Source organism: Triticum dicoccoides, chromosome 3B, assembly GCF_002162155.2.
Source record: "Triticum dicoccoides isolate Atlit2015 ecotype Zavitan chromosome 3B, WEW_v2.0, whole genome shotgun sequence".
Lineage (NCBI taxonomy): Eukaryota > Viridiplantae > Streptophyta > Magnoliopsida > Poales > Poaceae > Triticum > Triticum dicoccoides.
Window position 1 is genome coordinate 126,721,045 of NC_041385.1, and position 14,747 is coordinate 126,735,791.

Below are 14,747 nucleotides of genomic sequence, written 5' to 3' on the forward strand. Positions count from 1 at the left end.
GTGGGGCCCACAAGGCAGGTGGGTGCGCCCTACCCCCTGGGCGCGCCCTCCCCCTGCGACCGCCTCGTGGCTCTTCCAACTTGATCTCCAAGTCTCCTGGATGTCTTCTGGTCCAAGAAAAATCATCGCGAAGGTTTTATTCCGTTTGGACTCCGTTTGGTATTCCTTTTCTGCGAAGCTCAACAACAAGGAAAAAACAGAAACTGGCACTGGTCTCTAGGTTAATAGGTTAGTCCCAAAAAATAATATAATAGCATATTAATGCATATAAAACATCCAAAACAGATAATATAATAGCATGGAACAATAAAAAATTATAGATACGTTGGAGATGTGTCACTGTGTGCCCACCACGCCCGCCAGGGTTCGGTGATTTGTCTGCTCAGCGATGGACTCAGACGACAAGGAGGCACTCGTGGCGCTGCTGGAGGAGGAAACCGATGCCGGCGTCTAGGACGAAGAGCATCTCATGGTCCTCGTCGCCCTGGCCGGCCTGCTCGCGAGCAATGCAAAGCCGCGGCGAAGTGGCTCGGCGCCGGGGCGGCTGAAAGCAAAGAACCGATATCGACTGGAAGGCTATTGCTTGCTCTACTCCGACTACTTCGCTGACGCTCCACTGCACGGCGACAAAGTATTTCGGCGCCGTTATCGAATGAGCCAGAAGCTTTTACTCGGGATTGTGAATTCCATCTGGAGTTCGACAACTACTTCAAGTGCAAGAAGGATTGCACCGGCACACTTGGATTCACCTCAATCCAGAAGTGCACGACAACTATGAGGATGCTTGCATATGGAGCTCCCGGTGATTCACTCGACGACTATGGGCACATGGCCGAGTCCACGACCATTGAGTGTTTCTACAAGTTCTGCAGGGCAGTGGTGGCAGTGTTTGGACCGCAATACTTGCGATCACCCAATGCTGAAGACACTACTCAGATCCTAGCATAGAATGCAGCAAGAGGATTTCCTCGGATGCTTGTAAGCATCGATTGCATGCATTGGAAATGGAAAAACTGTCCATTTGCTTGGCAGGGGATGTACAAAGGCGCCAAAGGCGGTTGCAGTGTGGTACTTGAGGTAGTGGCCACACAGGACCTTTGGATTTGGCACTCCTTCTTTGGTATGACAGGAACTCACAATGACATCAACGTACTACAGTGCTCCCCTATCTTTGCCAAGCTTGTTGAAGTTCATTCTCCTCCGGTGAACTTCGAGGTCAATGGGCGGCACTACAATAAGGGATACTACTTAGCAGATGGCATCTATCCGAGATGGTCTATATTTGTGAAGACTATCTCAAACCCTGTGCCAGGAGGCAAGAACTCCCACTTTGCGAAGGTTCGGAAGGCTTGTAGGAAGAATGTCGAGCGGGCATTTGGTGTGCTCGAATCTCGATTTGCCGTTGTCCGGTATCCCGCTCAGACCTGGTGGAAAGATTAAACGTGGGAGATCATGACTTGCTGTGTCATCTTGCACAACATGATTATTGAGAGCGAGCAGGAAGAGACAGTGTTTGACACTGAACCATATTACATGCAGTGTCCTCTTGCCCAAATTGATCACCAGCTACCCGCAACCTGGACTGCCTTCCTCAATATGCGTCAGGAGCTCCGAGACCCACAGGTGCATCAACAACTATAGCAGGATCTGGTGGAGTACCTATGGAGGCTCAAGGGCAACGCCTAGCTCGACGTGTGATGAAATATGAGTGTTTATTTGTAAAACTATTTGTTGAACTATATAGTTTGTATTGAACTATTTGATTTTTATTGATTTTCTGTGATGAACTATGTGATAAAAAAATACTTTCTTTCGAATTTATGTCAAAGCACGCCGAATACCGGCCGAAATTGGTCAATTTGCACCGATAGTGGGCCATTTTGCGCCGAAAATGGGCTGGAAAGTGGGCCAATTTGCGCCAAAAGTGGGTCGAAATCGGCGCCTGGGGGCGACCTGGGGGCGGCGGCTGGGAACCCGATCGGCCCCAAGCCGAAATTTCCGCCGGCGGCGCGCTATTTCTAGCCCCTGGGGGACCGAACTAGTGGAGATGCTCTTAGTATTTTTTGTTACTGATAGCAATATTTATCAATAATGCTAATGCTATTATTCTCCCATTGCTCAACCAACATATTTCAGGTCCGCCAAACTTCCTTTACCTCTATATGCCACGCGGGCAATTGCAAGCTAAAGCATCGTATAAGTTTCTACATGTCGTGTTTGGTTGAGATGCAACAAACTACCTGAAAACATGTGTTTATATGATTTGTTTAGAAAAAAAATGTGGCCATAAGGTTATAATTGTCTCTATTAGTATTTCAGTAATATTTGGTTGCATATTTGAATTAAAAATAAGAATACATATGATTATTATATTTGATTGTTTCGTAGTTGTATTTTTTTAAATACGAATATCATAACAGAATGATAACTATTTCCACTGTATTTCCACTTATTATGGTTGCACTTTAAGGTGAATATTTTTCACGTATTTTTATGCATGATTACATGTTTTCATGTTAAGATAAGTAGATTAGAAGGTTCATCTTTAGAATATACTTCCTCCGTATTTGTATGCAAGGCCACTTTATATTTTTATATTTAACTTTATCCATTAGTTTTATTAATAAAATGTGAGTTGTATGTCTTCGAATGCACATTTCAAGAACTTCTTGATAATATATTTTATAACATATAACCTACTCCCTTCATCCTGAATTACTTTCTTAGATTTATAGATGTATCTAGACACGTTTTTTATTGATCAAAATTGTAAGTTAAAGTTTCACACGAAAAATGAAATGACCTTGTATAACAAAATGGAGGAGTATGATTCTGTGTTATATTTTATCTTGACATCCTTCTCGGCATTGTTCACCAAAACAATTAGGTGCCTTTCGGCAGGATATTTGGATCACTTGCGTGCGTGAAATCGACCAGTGGCGGTGTTGTCATCGCTGACTTTCCTCGACTCTCCTGTCCAATCCTTTTGCCCCCCTCCTCTCTACATAGCCTCCCTCCATCCCCGACCCTCCCTTCCATCGCCCAGGCCGACCTAAAGCCGTCCATTCCGTCGTCTCCATGCTCTAGGACAACGAGCACGCGGGGCCTACCGCCTACGTCTCCACCCCCACCGCCGGCCGCATCTCAGGTGACCGCCGATCCCCCGCCCCCTCCCAGATCGCTCGATCCCTAGCTTCGCTCCCCCGATTCGGTTCGTTCTGGGATTTTCTTAGGCTAGACCTCTCGATTCGACCTAGATATGCGCTTGTTCTCTTGTCAAATTCGCCCACCGGTGTGCGCGGGGCGGCGGGGGCACGAGCAGTTGGCGCGGAGGAGGCAGGATTTGAGCCGAGCACGCGAGAGCGAGAGCGCCTCGAGCGAATTCCGTGTCCGTAGATTTGATGTCCGATGTTCGCGAAAATTTGGGTTTGCGCCGTTATGTGTCGGTTGCTGAATTTTGTGGCGGTGTGCTCACATGGCGGTGTGGTTTTCGCAGAGAATTTCGAGGATGTCGACTCCTTCAAGGAAGAGGTTGATGAGGGACTTCAAGCGGCTGATGCAGGACCCTCCTGCGGGCATAAGCGGGGCGCCGCAGGACAACAACATAATGCTGTGGAATGCTGTGATTTTTGGGTATGAATGATGCTAGGGTTACATGGTTATGCCGTTCCTTTCTTTTCCTCTTCAATGTTATTGGGTGATGGTGTGCTCATGCATTTGCTCGTGTTGATTTGCAGCCCTGACGATAGCCCGTGGGACGGAGGTTAGTTTATCTAAGTGCAGTTGCTAGCTCTTTTAATGATGTACTAGAATTTCCTTGCTGGACTCGGTTTTGGTTGTTCTTGAACTGTTGAAATCTATCGTTTCTACCTGCACCTGAGATTTCATGTGTGCAAGCATTTAATATTATTTATTACATATGCTGCCGCCCTTGGTGACGGAAGATTAATACTACCAAACATACTAATGTTAATCAAGTGCTATGGAATACCATAATCTACTAGTATAGGTGTCTGGCAGAACAAAATATGGCCATGTGAATTTGTCACCTCACTGTCAAATACATAGTATCTCGCAAGCAAACACAGTGGTAAATCACAAATTGGAATTAACACGGACAGCGGAAATATCCCTCATTCCATATTCAAGTATGTAAAGTACCTGCTGATACCAATGATATAAACCAAGATAAATAAAAAAATCACCCATTTCGAAATTGGTGCAATTATTAATGTTGGCGTCACTGTCGATAGCAAAGGTTTAAATCACAATTTTGCACCAAGGGAATGATCGTCTCTGGGTGGGGGATGGCGGTGGCGTGTGATTAAGGTGTGTGGTGGCGTTGGCCCCAAACAGCTGCATTATCGTATCTGGTTCTGGTGAATTTAATACGGGCTGGCCAACGGGCGGTGCAGACGAATGAGGTTGTATATGGCACAATTTGGCTTTGCCTGGGTTCCTACATGCTACTCCCTCCGTCCTTCAAAGAGTGTACTTCCAACTTTATGGGAGTGTCAAACTATCCTAATGTTTGACCGAGTTTACGCAAACATATATCAATGTTTATGAAATGAAATAGGTATATGATGAAAATATATATTATCAAGAATCTAATGCTTCTAATTTGATGTCATAAATGCTTGTGTATTATTGTATAAATATGGTCAAACATAAAAAAATTTGACTTTCCGATAAAGTTGGAAGTACACTCTTTAAAGGACGGAGGGAGTAGGTGCCATGGCCACCATTCCAATCTGCATATCTCCTGTCGTAATATTGGGAGTTCGACATATGGAATGATGTGGCAAATCAGGGGTGTGGTCCGACATCGAAATGGGGATGCGCCGTTATGTGCCAACCAACCTCATGATGGATACCCTGATGTTGTATTTTGTGGTTGCCACTGCTGTCCATGCACTCCTGTCCTGAGGCCACTGGAATAGTGTCTGCCTACTGTAATAGGGAAATAATAAATATACAACATTATTCATGTAAGGCAGTGTGGAATATAAAACGACACAGATGACCAGAACCTGTTTTCTTCAGAATAAATACCATGTACTTAACTACTTAGACATATAGTTATCAGAGTGCTGAGCAGAGAAAAAAGAGGTACTTTGATAGGTTTTCTCATAAGTTATTAAGCTTATAATATAAGTAGGCTTTGTTACAAGTTGAAGTTGAGTTCCAAATTTAGCATGTTGTGTTGGTAAAAGGTACTCCCTCCGTCCCAAAATCTTGGGCGTCTAATCTTTTGCATGCAGTCCCATAATGTAGGGCGTGCATGTCTTCTTCTCTCCTTCCGTTACAACCAACGCTAACGATAACTAATTTTCTGGGAAGGAAAACAATCACTGATTGAGATTCTGTTGCAGTTAGCCCACATCATCTCCCTCTCCCTCTCTCTCTCTCTCTCTCTCTCTCTCTCTCTCTCTCATTTATCTCCCATGAAGGGACCCCACCTAGCCTTCCAATCCCATGACGGGGGAGTTCGTGGGGAGTAGAGGAGATCGTGGGAGGCAATTTTCCTTCCCGGCCAACGACAGCTCAAGTAAAGAACGCATGCGCTAATTTTCGTGCTGAAACACTAGACGCCCAAGATTTTGGGAAGGAGGGAGTAGAATAGAATAGTTATGGCTAGCTAAGGCAAATAGCTGAGCTATTTGAAGCTATAGCGGTTATCGCTACTATAGTGGAACGTTGGCATATTGCTTAACGACTAGGGTCCAAAAAATTCTGTAGCCCAGATAGCCATTTAGAACCTTCCTCAACAGATCGAAAATAATTTTTTTGAGAACAGAGTCTAGGTCAACTCAGTGCAGTAACTAGCAGCATCACATGCACTATCCCTGTTATTTTAGTTCTGATTGCATATTTTGATTTCTTCTTTCCATTTTGTGCTGAGCTGTATCCCATTTTCAGGTACGTTTAAGCTGACTCTCCAGTTCAATGAAGAATATCCTAATAAGCCACCAACAGTTCGGTTTATTTCTCGGATGTTTCACCCTAACAGTAAGTTGTTTCACCTCATCTTTAAATACTTGTGTGCACAGGAAATAGTTAGATACTCCCTCTGTAAAGAAATATAAGAGAGTTTAGATCACTACTTTAGTGATCTAAACGCTCTTATATTTCTTTACGGAGGGAATACATAGATAAAATTGAGCCGTCATGCATTTCTAATCGAAAGATTTATCTGTCACGTATTTCTAACTGAAAGATTAATCTGTCATGCATTTCTAATTGAAAGATGAAAGATTGATCTGTCACATACTACCAGGTGTATCTAATTTTTAAATCTGTGCATATTTTTTATAAATGGAGCCTACTTATGTCGTTTGCCCTTAGTTCTCTTGTTCCTTCTCTTTCAGAGACTTCCAACAATTAACTACCGTCCTTTGTATTTTGTTACCTGCTTTATAGATGTACACTTGTCGGTTGTGCTGTGACGGCTTGATATTGATTTTATGCTGTGAATACATATTTGCTGATTACCTTGAGCAAGCATGCTGCAGCCTTTACAGCATACTTTGAGTGCATGCATCTTGAACTGATGAAACTCTCGCTTTCTTTTTACTCCACTGATAGAAAGCCAAAAACAAGGATACAAGTCTTGTACTCTCCACTTCTATTTGTCATCGTGACCTTTTTCTTATGGCCTGCAGTTTATGCTGATGGAAGCATATGCTTAGATATTCTACAGAATCAGTGGAGCCCAATATATGATGTAGCTGCTATACTTACATCTATCCAGGTACAAGAAATAAGCAGCTCAGATTATTTATAGTTTTACGCACCAACGTTTTGCAATGCCAGCTCGTTACTTAATTACTAGAGCATATATTTTAAAATTCAACTTTGGAATCTATTCAAGTCTTGACTAATGCATGACATATTTGGGTAGCTCTTCAGTGCTACGTATATTTTCAGCACACTTGCTCCAATTGTTTGAGCGTGTGGGGGATCAATTAAATTAGTGCATCTTCATTTTTTGGCAACTTTAATTAGCCAATCCATGCCCTGCTGCCTGTATCTTGTAGTAAATGCCTGGGATTCGGCCACCCACAGGCTAATTGCACCTCGGACGTTAGATGCAAAGCTTGTTACAATTATGGACACGTGACCCTGTCCTTTCTAATTGCACCTCGGATTACCTTGAGCAAGCATGCTGCCGCTGCTTGCCCATTTGCTTGCCCTGCCGCTCACACTCTTGCTGCAGACAGAGAAGAAAGGAGCGGGCAGGGCGAGAGGTGAGAGGAAATCCCTGGGAGAGAAAGCGGAGATAAGGCACTGACCTAGCGTCGTCGCTCGCTAAGTGATACACTCTGCTGTAGCTCCGTGCGCGGCCGCCAAAGCCACAGCCAGGGATTAGCGAGAGAGACGGGATCGGTGTGGCTGGGTTATTACATGAGATAAAGGCGGTGATAGGAGAAAAACATTTCAAGAGGATGAGGGAATTGCGATTCCGCGAGCTGGTTTCTCTCATCTGGCATTTTTTCGCGGCTATTGTCAACCAACATATAGAGAGTAGTCCCCAAATGGGGTTGCGCCCTTATCCCTACAGACCTGCTATCCTTCTAAACTATTGGTATCCTCTGTTTTCAAGGCGTCCCTAAGGCGTCGCCTAGGCGACGCTTAGGCGTCAGGGCGCCCTGCGAGGGCAAGGCGTCCACCTCGCCTTAGGTGGGTGTCTAAGGCGTCCGCCTTAAGCTATAAGGCGTCCGAGGCGTCTGCCTAGGCGTCCGAGGCGTTGCCTTAGTCCATTTTGGACGCCTTAGCTTGCCAGGCAGGCAGGGGAGCTGTTTTAGGCGGGAAACAGAGTTTTGGCGGGAAACTGGAATCATGTTGGCGCCAACAGGTAAGAGGGGAGAAAGAGAGAGAGAGAGAAACAGCCCCCAATCCACACACTCCTCCCCCTCCTTCTCTTCAGTGGCTATACCTTACCGCCTTAAATCGCCTCGCCTCGCCTTACCGCCTTAAAAACATAGTTGGTATCGCACCAAAAAGTGGCTATACCTGTCCCTTGCGTGGATAGCCACCAAACCAAAAAACACCACCTAAAATCTCGCCTAATCGCCTTGAAAGTCATTCTTGACCTTGTCCACAGGAATTAATACAGATTCATCAAAGGCCATACAATTCAGGACAATAATGCTTGGAGTTCCAAATTTCTCCGTCAGCGCCATCAGTCTAAAAGGGAGATTGAGGTGCTCAAACTAGACTTGAAAAAGCCTTTGACACCTTGGTGTACTGCACAATTATTACTACTAGCTAATTGCCCATGCATTGCAATGGAGCATACATATTATAGTGATCTTCCTGTCCAAAGCTCAGTGATAATTTCCATAATTAGTGTGATACCCTGCCCAAAGAATGGTATCTCCACTAGTAACGTAATCCTTCTGTCCAAAGAATGGTACCCTTCATAATTAACGTGATCCTCCCGTCAAACGCTCGATGATACTTTCCATAATTAATGTGATCCTCACGTCCAAAGAATGTTACTCTCTATAATTAACGTGAAATAACCAAATGTACGAAACCAAACCAAACCACGTCGTACCATCACGACGGCAAACTCCCCTTTAATAGTAGAGATACTTGAGGCCTATGGGTTTGATAGCCGCTGGATTAGATGGATCAAGTCCCTCAGTTCTGGTACTTCTGCCATCCTGCTCGTTCAACATATTAATGGCCTATGGGTTGATTTATCTCTATAGCCTATGCAAGTTTTTAAAATTGTGAGTGATATTACACGGAAACTGTGTTGTGTTTCCAATCACTCTGCATCTCTGTTGGAGGCAACGTGTTGGTTGTGCTTGGGCTGAACTAACCTGAGCTTTTGTGCCATTTGCAGTCGCTGCTGTGTGATCCTAACCCGAATTCGCCTGCTAACTCAGAAGCTGCCCGCATGTTCAGTGAGAACAAGCGAGAGTACAACCGCAAAGTGCGGGAGATTGTTGAGCAGAGCTGGACGGCAGACTAATAAGCTGAGCTCACCATGCGTTCTCATGCGGTTTCTGTACCAAAATGTTTGTAACTAAAATGGCTGAACTCCATCGTTACCACCTGAAACAGCAACTTGCTTTGTTGCATCATTTGGCTGGACGGCTGGAGATTGCTCTGTCATGGCCTGTGCCTATACTGTCTGTATCTTGAACACAAACATTTTGTAACGTCTTGTGTGGGTTTGTAATGTTCTAGTATCATATCATATTGATTCTGAACTCGGGCACAAATCTTCACCCACTATAGTTGAATGGTGCAGGAGTTCTAAAAAAAATCATGAAAACAACGAAGTGGCTAAATATCATGAGCAATATATTATGTACTATGAACATAGAAAAATTGTGTTCGTGTAGTTATTCTGTAAGAACACTAGTTTCGACGCAGCTATAGTTGGTTCAGTTGAAACAAGGATGGACAAGAAATATGTTTAGTCTCGACTGAGCTTCTCTCGAATACACATTCATCTTTTTATATAATAATAATCTCCTGAAATTATTGTCTAATATATACTCCCTCTGTCCCAAATTACTCGTCGCTGAAATGGATGTATCTAGAATTAAAATACATCTAGATACATCAATACCTGTGACAAGTAATTCCTGGTGAATCATGTTAGATGATCATATGCAGATTCTTGTACAATGCCCTTAACAAAGAGTCGCATATGCAGATGAATCATGTTAAGATGATCATCCCTGGTGATGTCAACCCTCTTCATTGCTCAGTTCTCTTTGGCATGTCCTTTTGACAGCCCCTTATTGCACTAACATTTCACCCTTATCTAACTTGCGACCTGAAAATATGTGTCATGCAGGAGTATAAGAATAGAAGTGGCTATAGTGCTAATAGCAGGTAACTTGTCGGAAAATACCTTTGGGCGCTGGTAATTACACCTGATAACCGATTTTATTTTTAAAAAATCCAGAAAAAGTCAACGTTCCAAAACTTTTTCCCAACAAACTTGAGCTGTCATTTCTGTTGTACAAAAATATTCTGTAATGAAATATTATCCGACAAAAATCTGACAAAAATGACAAATTGTCAGAGAATATAGCATGAACAGTACCTCGTATATAGTGACAAATTTGTTTTTTTACATCCACAAGAACATGAAAGTCATTTCTTCGCGAATTTTTTTATACGAGTGCAACAATAAATCTACTTTGATCGCAAAAGGTTTCAGATTTTTTTGACTTTCTTACAAATTACTATTTAAAAAAAAATCGGGTGTAATTACACCCGAGAGCCATAAGTTCCCGTTTGTAATTTGTCCTCCTTATCCTTAACACATAGACGCAAAAAAGAATTGCAATAAAATGATGGTACTATATCACTCGACACTGTAAATGTGAATTGACAGACAACAAAGACTCATGAGTTGGGGAGTAAACACGGTACGACATTATCAGGACATATGATGTCACGAGGAATTACAAGAGGGAGTGAACGATGTGTTTAAATGTCCTGGTAATTCATGTGTAATAACAATTCCATGGTTTTTGTGTGATGTGGCATGCCAAGATGACGGAAATTTTGTAGTAGTGGGTGCCAGTTGTTTACGCTAGAAGATACCCTGCGCGTTGCTGTGAAAATTTCAAAATAAATAATAATATCATGAAATAGTAAGAAAAAACCTAACTACATTACATGTGAAGCAAAGCAGCGCTAAAGAGGAAACAATTATATGCATTCACAAAATGTAATGCTTATAAAATGACTAACCTTTAAATCTCGTTTAATGGAAAAATCTCCACTTTGTGAAAGAACCTGATTGTACTCCTACATGCGTGACCTAATATCCGCTGTCATGGTTACTTGTAAACATTATTTTGATAAAGGTTACTTGTAAACATGAAGTTTCACTTTAAGAAGCATTGAAATGCAGTTAGTTACGTAACCGGCGAACAAAATTAATAAGTAACCCAAAAAGGTTAGCCTCATGCAAAGTTCATGTGAAAAAATATTTTTGATGTGATCAACACTTGCCCAGGTGGTGAATTATATACATTTGGCAAATTATAGTGAATGGAAGGTTATCTAAAAGGTTTTTTTTTAGCAAAAAAAGCTTACTGAAACAGCAAGGCAAACATACCTACATAGACCTGGAGTGACTACATATTGTTTCCAAATAAAGAACCCAGCTCTTGAAGCTTCAGATTGAACTATTACAATGTTTTCCCCTTAAACCGATTCTGAATGGAGGTTATATAAAGAAAAATCAAGGGTACGAACCTGAAAGTTCCTCAGGGGATAATCCACCTGAAGGTTGCCTGCAAAATCAGAAGTACATACAAGGATAAGTTTCAAAATTGAATGGTACAAATACACAACAGCCCACACCGTCTCATGCCAAAAGTAGCTTCTGAGATAACTAATTCTATTTTGTCTATCTCCAATTTGTTCCAGCGCTGCGACAAATATTAAAGGAATGTAATGAAATTTTACACATGAAAGTAATAAAGATGAATATTATCAGTCACTTGAAATCTTCCTCTGGCTCCTAATATCTAGTGACAGACTATTTAACCTAAACACTTGTTCCAACAATCTAAACGATGGCATCACGTTACAGCTATGTCAAGCAACTGGTAGGTACTCTGAGTCTCTGACTTGACTATAATCTTGACTTGACTACAGTCTAACGGAAGCATGCAAGCCATGGGCAATGGTTTTCCACATTGATCGTGGCATCGCCAGGAGGAAGTAGCAGGCCGGCAGCATGTTCGATTCCATGCCGAGCGACCACAACCAGAGCAGGTGAGAGGGCGGCCTGTTCTACACCTACAATGCTTTCATGAAGGCGGTGAACGCAACTAGGCGGCTTTGGCACCACTGTGTTAGACTGTTTATATGTAGCTTCTGTATATCTGTATTGTAATATTGTATTATACTCCTTGGGTACCTCTATATAATGAGATAGCCACACCCCGGGTTAGGGGTGTCGTGCAGTTCCTAAAATACTTTGTTTTACATGGTATCAGTTTAGGTTACGATGTCTTTCGCTGCTCCCGCCACCGCCGCCGTCGCGCCGACCTCCGTCGCCGCGGCCGCCGTTGCGCCGGTTCTCGCCCCTACGTCGCCGTTCCTCGCCTCCAGGCCTCTCGCGGCGGCCTATGGGGCCCCGCCGCCGCGTGGGTCCCCGATTGGATCTCGTCCGCATGGCGAGCCCTCGGGTGACCTAGCCCCGATCGCGGCAGAAGCTGCCGCGCCGCCGTCCTACGCCGCTGCACCACCACCGTTCTACGGCGTCGCCGCGCCGCCGTCCTACGGCGTTGCCGCGCCCTCGCCCTACGGCCATCACCCGTATGGCGCTCCCCCGATGGCCCCTGGTGCTCCGCCGCTGCCGCCATCTTCATGGCCGGCGTTTGGTGCGCCGCCTCTACATCAACCCCAGGCGGCGCCACCGAGCCACCCCTACGGGCCATCGCCGTCGCCTCCCCTGCAACCCTACGCGGCCTACCCAGCACCGCATGGGGCCGCGAACTTCTACGCAGGGGGTGCGGCTGCCTCGCTGCAGCCATCCTACGGGGCTGCGGCCGCGCCACAGCAGCAGCCTCCCGGGGGCGCGGTCGTTTCGCCCTATGGGGCTCATACCGCGTCGAACTACGGTGCCTCTGCCACTGGTCCTCCCGGGTTCCCCGCACTGTATTCGGTGCCTGCTGCTCATGCCGACCCGGTCGCCGCACCGTCGCCGTTCTACTTTTCACATCTGCTACCGGTGAAGCTTGCGCCGGATAATTACTTGTCCTGGCGTGCCCAGGTGTTGCCTCTTCTGCGGAGCCGCTACTTGGAGGGATATGTTGACGGGTCCATACCGTGTCCACCCCCTCACCACCCGGCATACCACACCTGGGTGGCTCAGGATCAGGCCATCCTCTCCGCCATCCAGTCCTCGCTCACCCCGAGCGTCTCGTCGCTGGTCATCTTCGCCGCTACGTCCCGGGAGGCGTGGGCGGAGCTTCACACCAGCTTTGCCTCTCAGTCTCAGGCGCATGCTCACTCTATACGCACCGAGTTGGGTGAGACGAAGCTTGGCGACCTCAGCATCACCGACTACTTCAACAAGATGCGGGGTCTTGCCGACACGTTGGCCTCAGTCGGCCAGTCGCTGCAGGATGAGGAGTTCACCACCTTCGTACTGAATGGGCTTGATGATGATTATGACAATCTCATCGAGAACGTTCATGGTCGCGATGACCCGCTTCCACCTCGTGAGCTCTATGCCCGTCTGCTTGGCCGTGAGCAGCGCATTAAGGCGCGCCGAGCCTCCCCCAGTTTCGCCTCCGCCAATGCCGCAACTCGCGGCAAGCCTCAGCGGTCATCATCGTCAGGAGGCAGACCGACGTTGCCTTCATCACCAGCCTCGAGGGGCAGCGCTCCGACTATCACAGGTGGTAACCGGCCAGTGGCGTGTTGTTCTTCTTGTGGTGCCCAACAGGCCTGCCAGTTGTGTGGCTTGGAGCGCCACGTTGCTTCTCGCTGTCATCGTCGCTACAAGCAGGACTTTTTGGGCCTCGGCAACAACGGCAAGGGGAATGACAAGCAGGCCGCCGCTGCCGTGACAAGTCATGATCATGGTCGTACTCCGTCATACTCCGTTGATCCTGCATGGTACATGGACACTGGAGCTACCAACCACCTCACCCGTGAGATGGGTAAGCTCTCTACTCAGGAGCCATATCGCGGTCATGATCAGGTGCACACCGCTAGTGGAGAAGGTATGCGCATCTCTCATGTTGGTCAGGCTTCTCTCCTTGCACACAACTTTCGCACATTGCATCTATCTAATGTCCTTCGTGTTCCTTCTACTACACGTAGTTTGTTGTCCATTCCTCAACTTACACGTGATAATAATGTCCTTGCTGAGTTTCACCCTTTTCGTTTCTTTATCAAGGATCGGGACACGAGGGCCGTTCTGCTTAGCGGTCGTCTTCGCCATGGCCTGTATGCACTTGATGCGCCGCGCTCATCTTCCAAGTCGTCTTCTCCTCAGGTGTTCAGTGGTGTTCGTGTGTCGCCTACACACTGGCATGCACGCCTTGGTCACCTGGCGGCTCCCATAGTCCGACATGTTTTGCATCGTCATGATCTACCAGTTGTGTCCAATAAAACTGCTGAAACTATTTGTGATGCCTGTCAGCAGGGCAAGAGTCATCAGCTTGCGTTTTCAGAGTCTAGTCGTGTTGTGAAACATCCTCTTGAGCTTGTATTTTCTGATGTATGGGGCCATGCCCAGACATCTGTTAGCGGTCACAATTATTATGTCAGTTTAATTGATGCTTACAGCCGTTTCACTTGGTTATATCTTATTAAGCGTAAGTCTGATGTGTTTGATGTCTTCATTCAGTTTCAAGCGCACGTTGAGCGTCTTCTTAAGCAGAAAATCATCCATGTCCAATCCGACTGGGGGGGGGGGGTGAATACCACAACCTCAACTCATTCTTTAACAAGCTTGGGATTTTGCACCGCGTGTCATGCCCCACACACATCAGCAGAATGGTGCTGCCGAGCGTAAGCATCATCATCTTGTTGAAACTGGCTTAACCTTGCTAGCTCATGCATCTGTCCCGTTTTGGTTCTGGAGTGATGCTTTCTCTACAGCTTGTTTTCTTATAAACAGGCTTCCCTCGAGGCTCCTGAAAATGCAAACCCCGCTTGAGCTCCTGCTTAATGAGATTCCGGACTACACTTTCTTCAAAGTGTTTGGGTGTGCATGTTGGCCTCACCTCCGTCCATAC

At 45.6% G+C, this 14,747-nt stretch overlaps 1 protein-coding gene across 1 annotated transcript; it reads left to right on the forward strand.

Annotated features, from left to right (window-relative positions):
* Positions 1 to 2,981: 2,981 nt before the first annotated feature.
* Positions 2,982 to 9,245, forward strand: LOC119275120 (ubiquitin-conjugating enzyme E2 2-like). The gene is made up of 6 exons (XM_037555918.1): positions 2,982 to 3,148; positions 3,497 to 3,633; positions 3,738 to 3,763; positions 5,923 to 6,012; positions 6,666 to 6,754; positions 8,858 to 9,245. The coding sequence occupies exons 2-6, from the start codon at positions 3,509 to 3,511 to the stop codon at positions 8,984 to 8,986; spliced, it is 459 nt and encodes a 152-aa protein (XP_037411815.1). The 5' UTR covers positions 2,982 to 3,148; positions 3,497 to 3,508; the 3' UTR covers positions 8,987 to 9,245.
* The last annotated feature ends 5,502 nt before the right edge of the window (positions 9,246 to 14,747 follow it).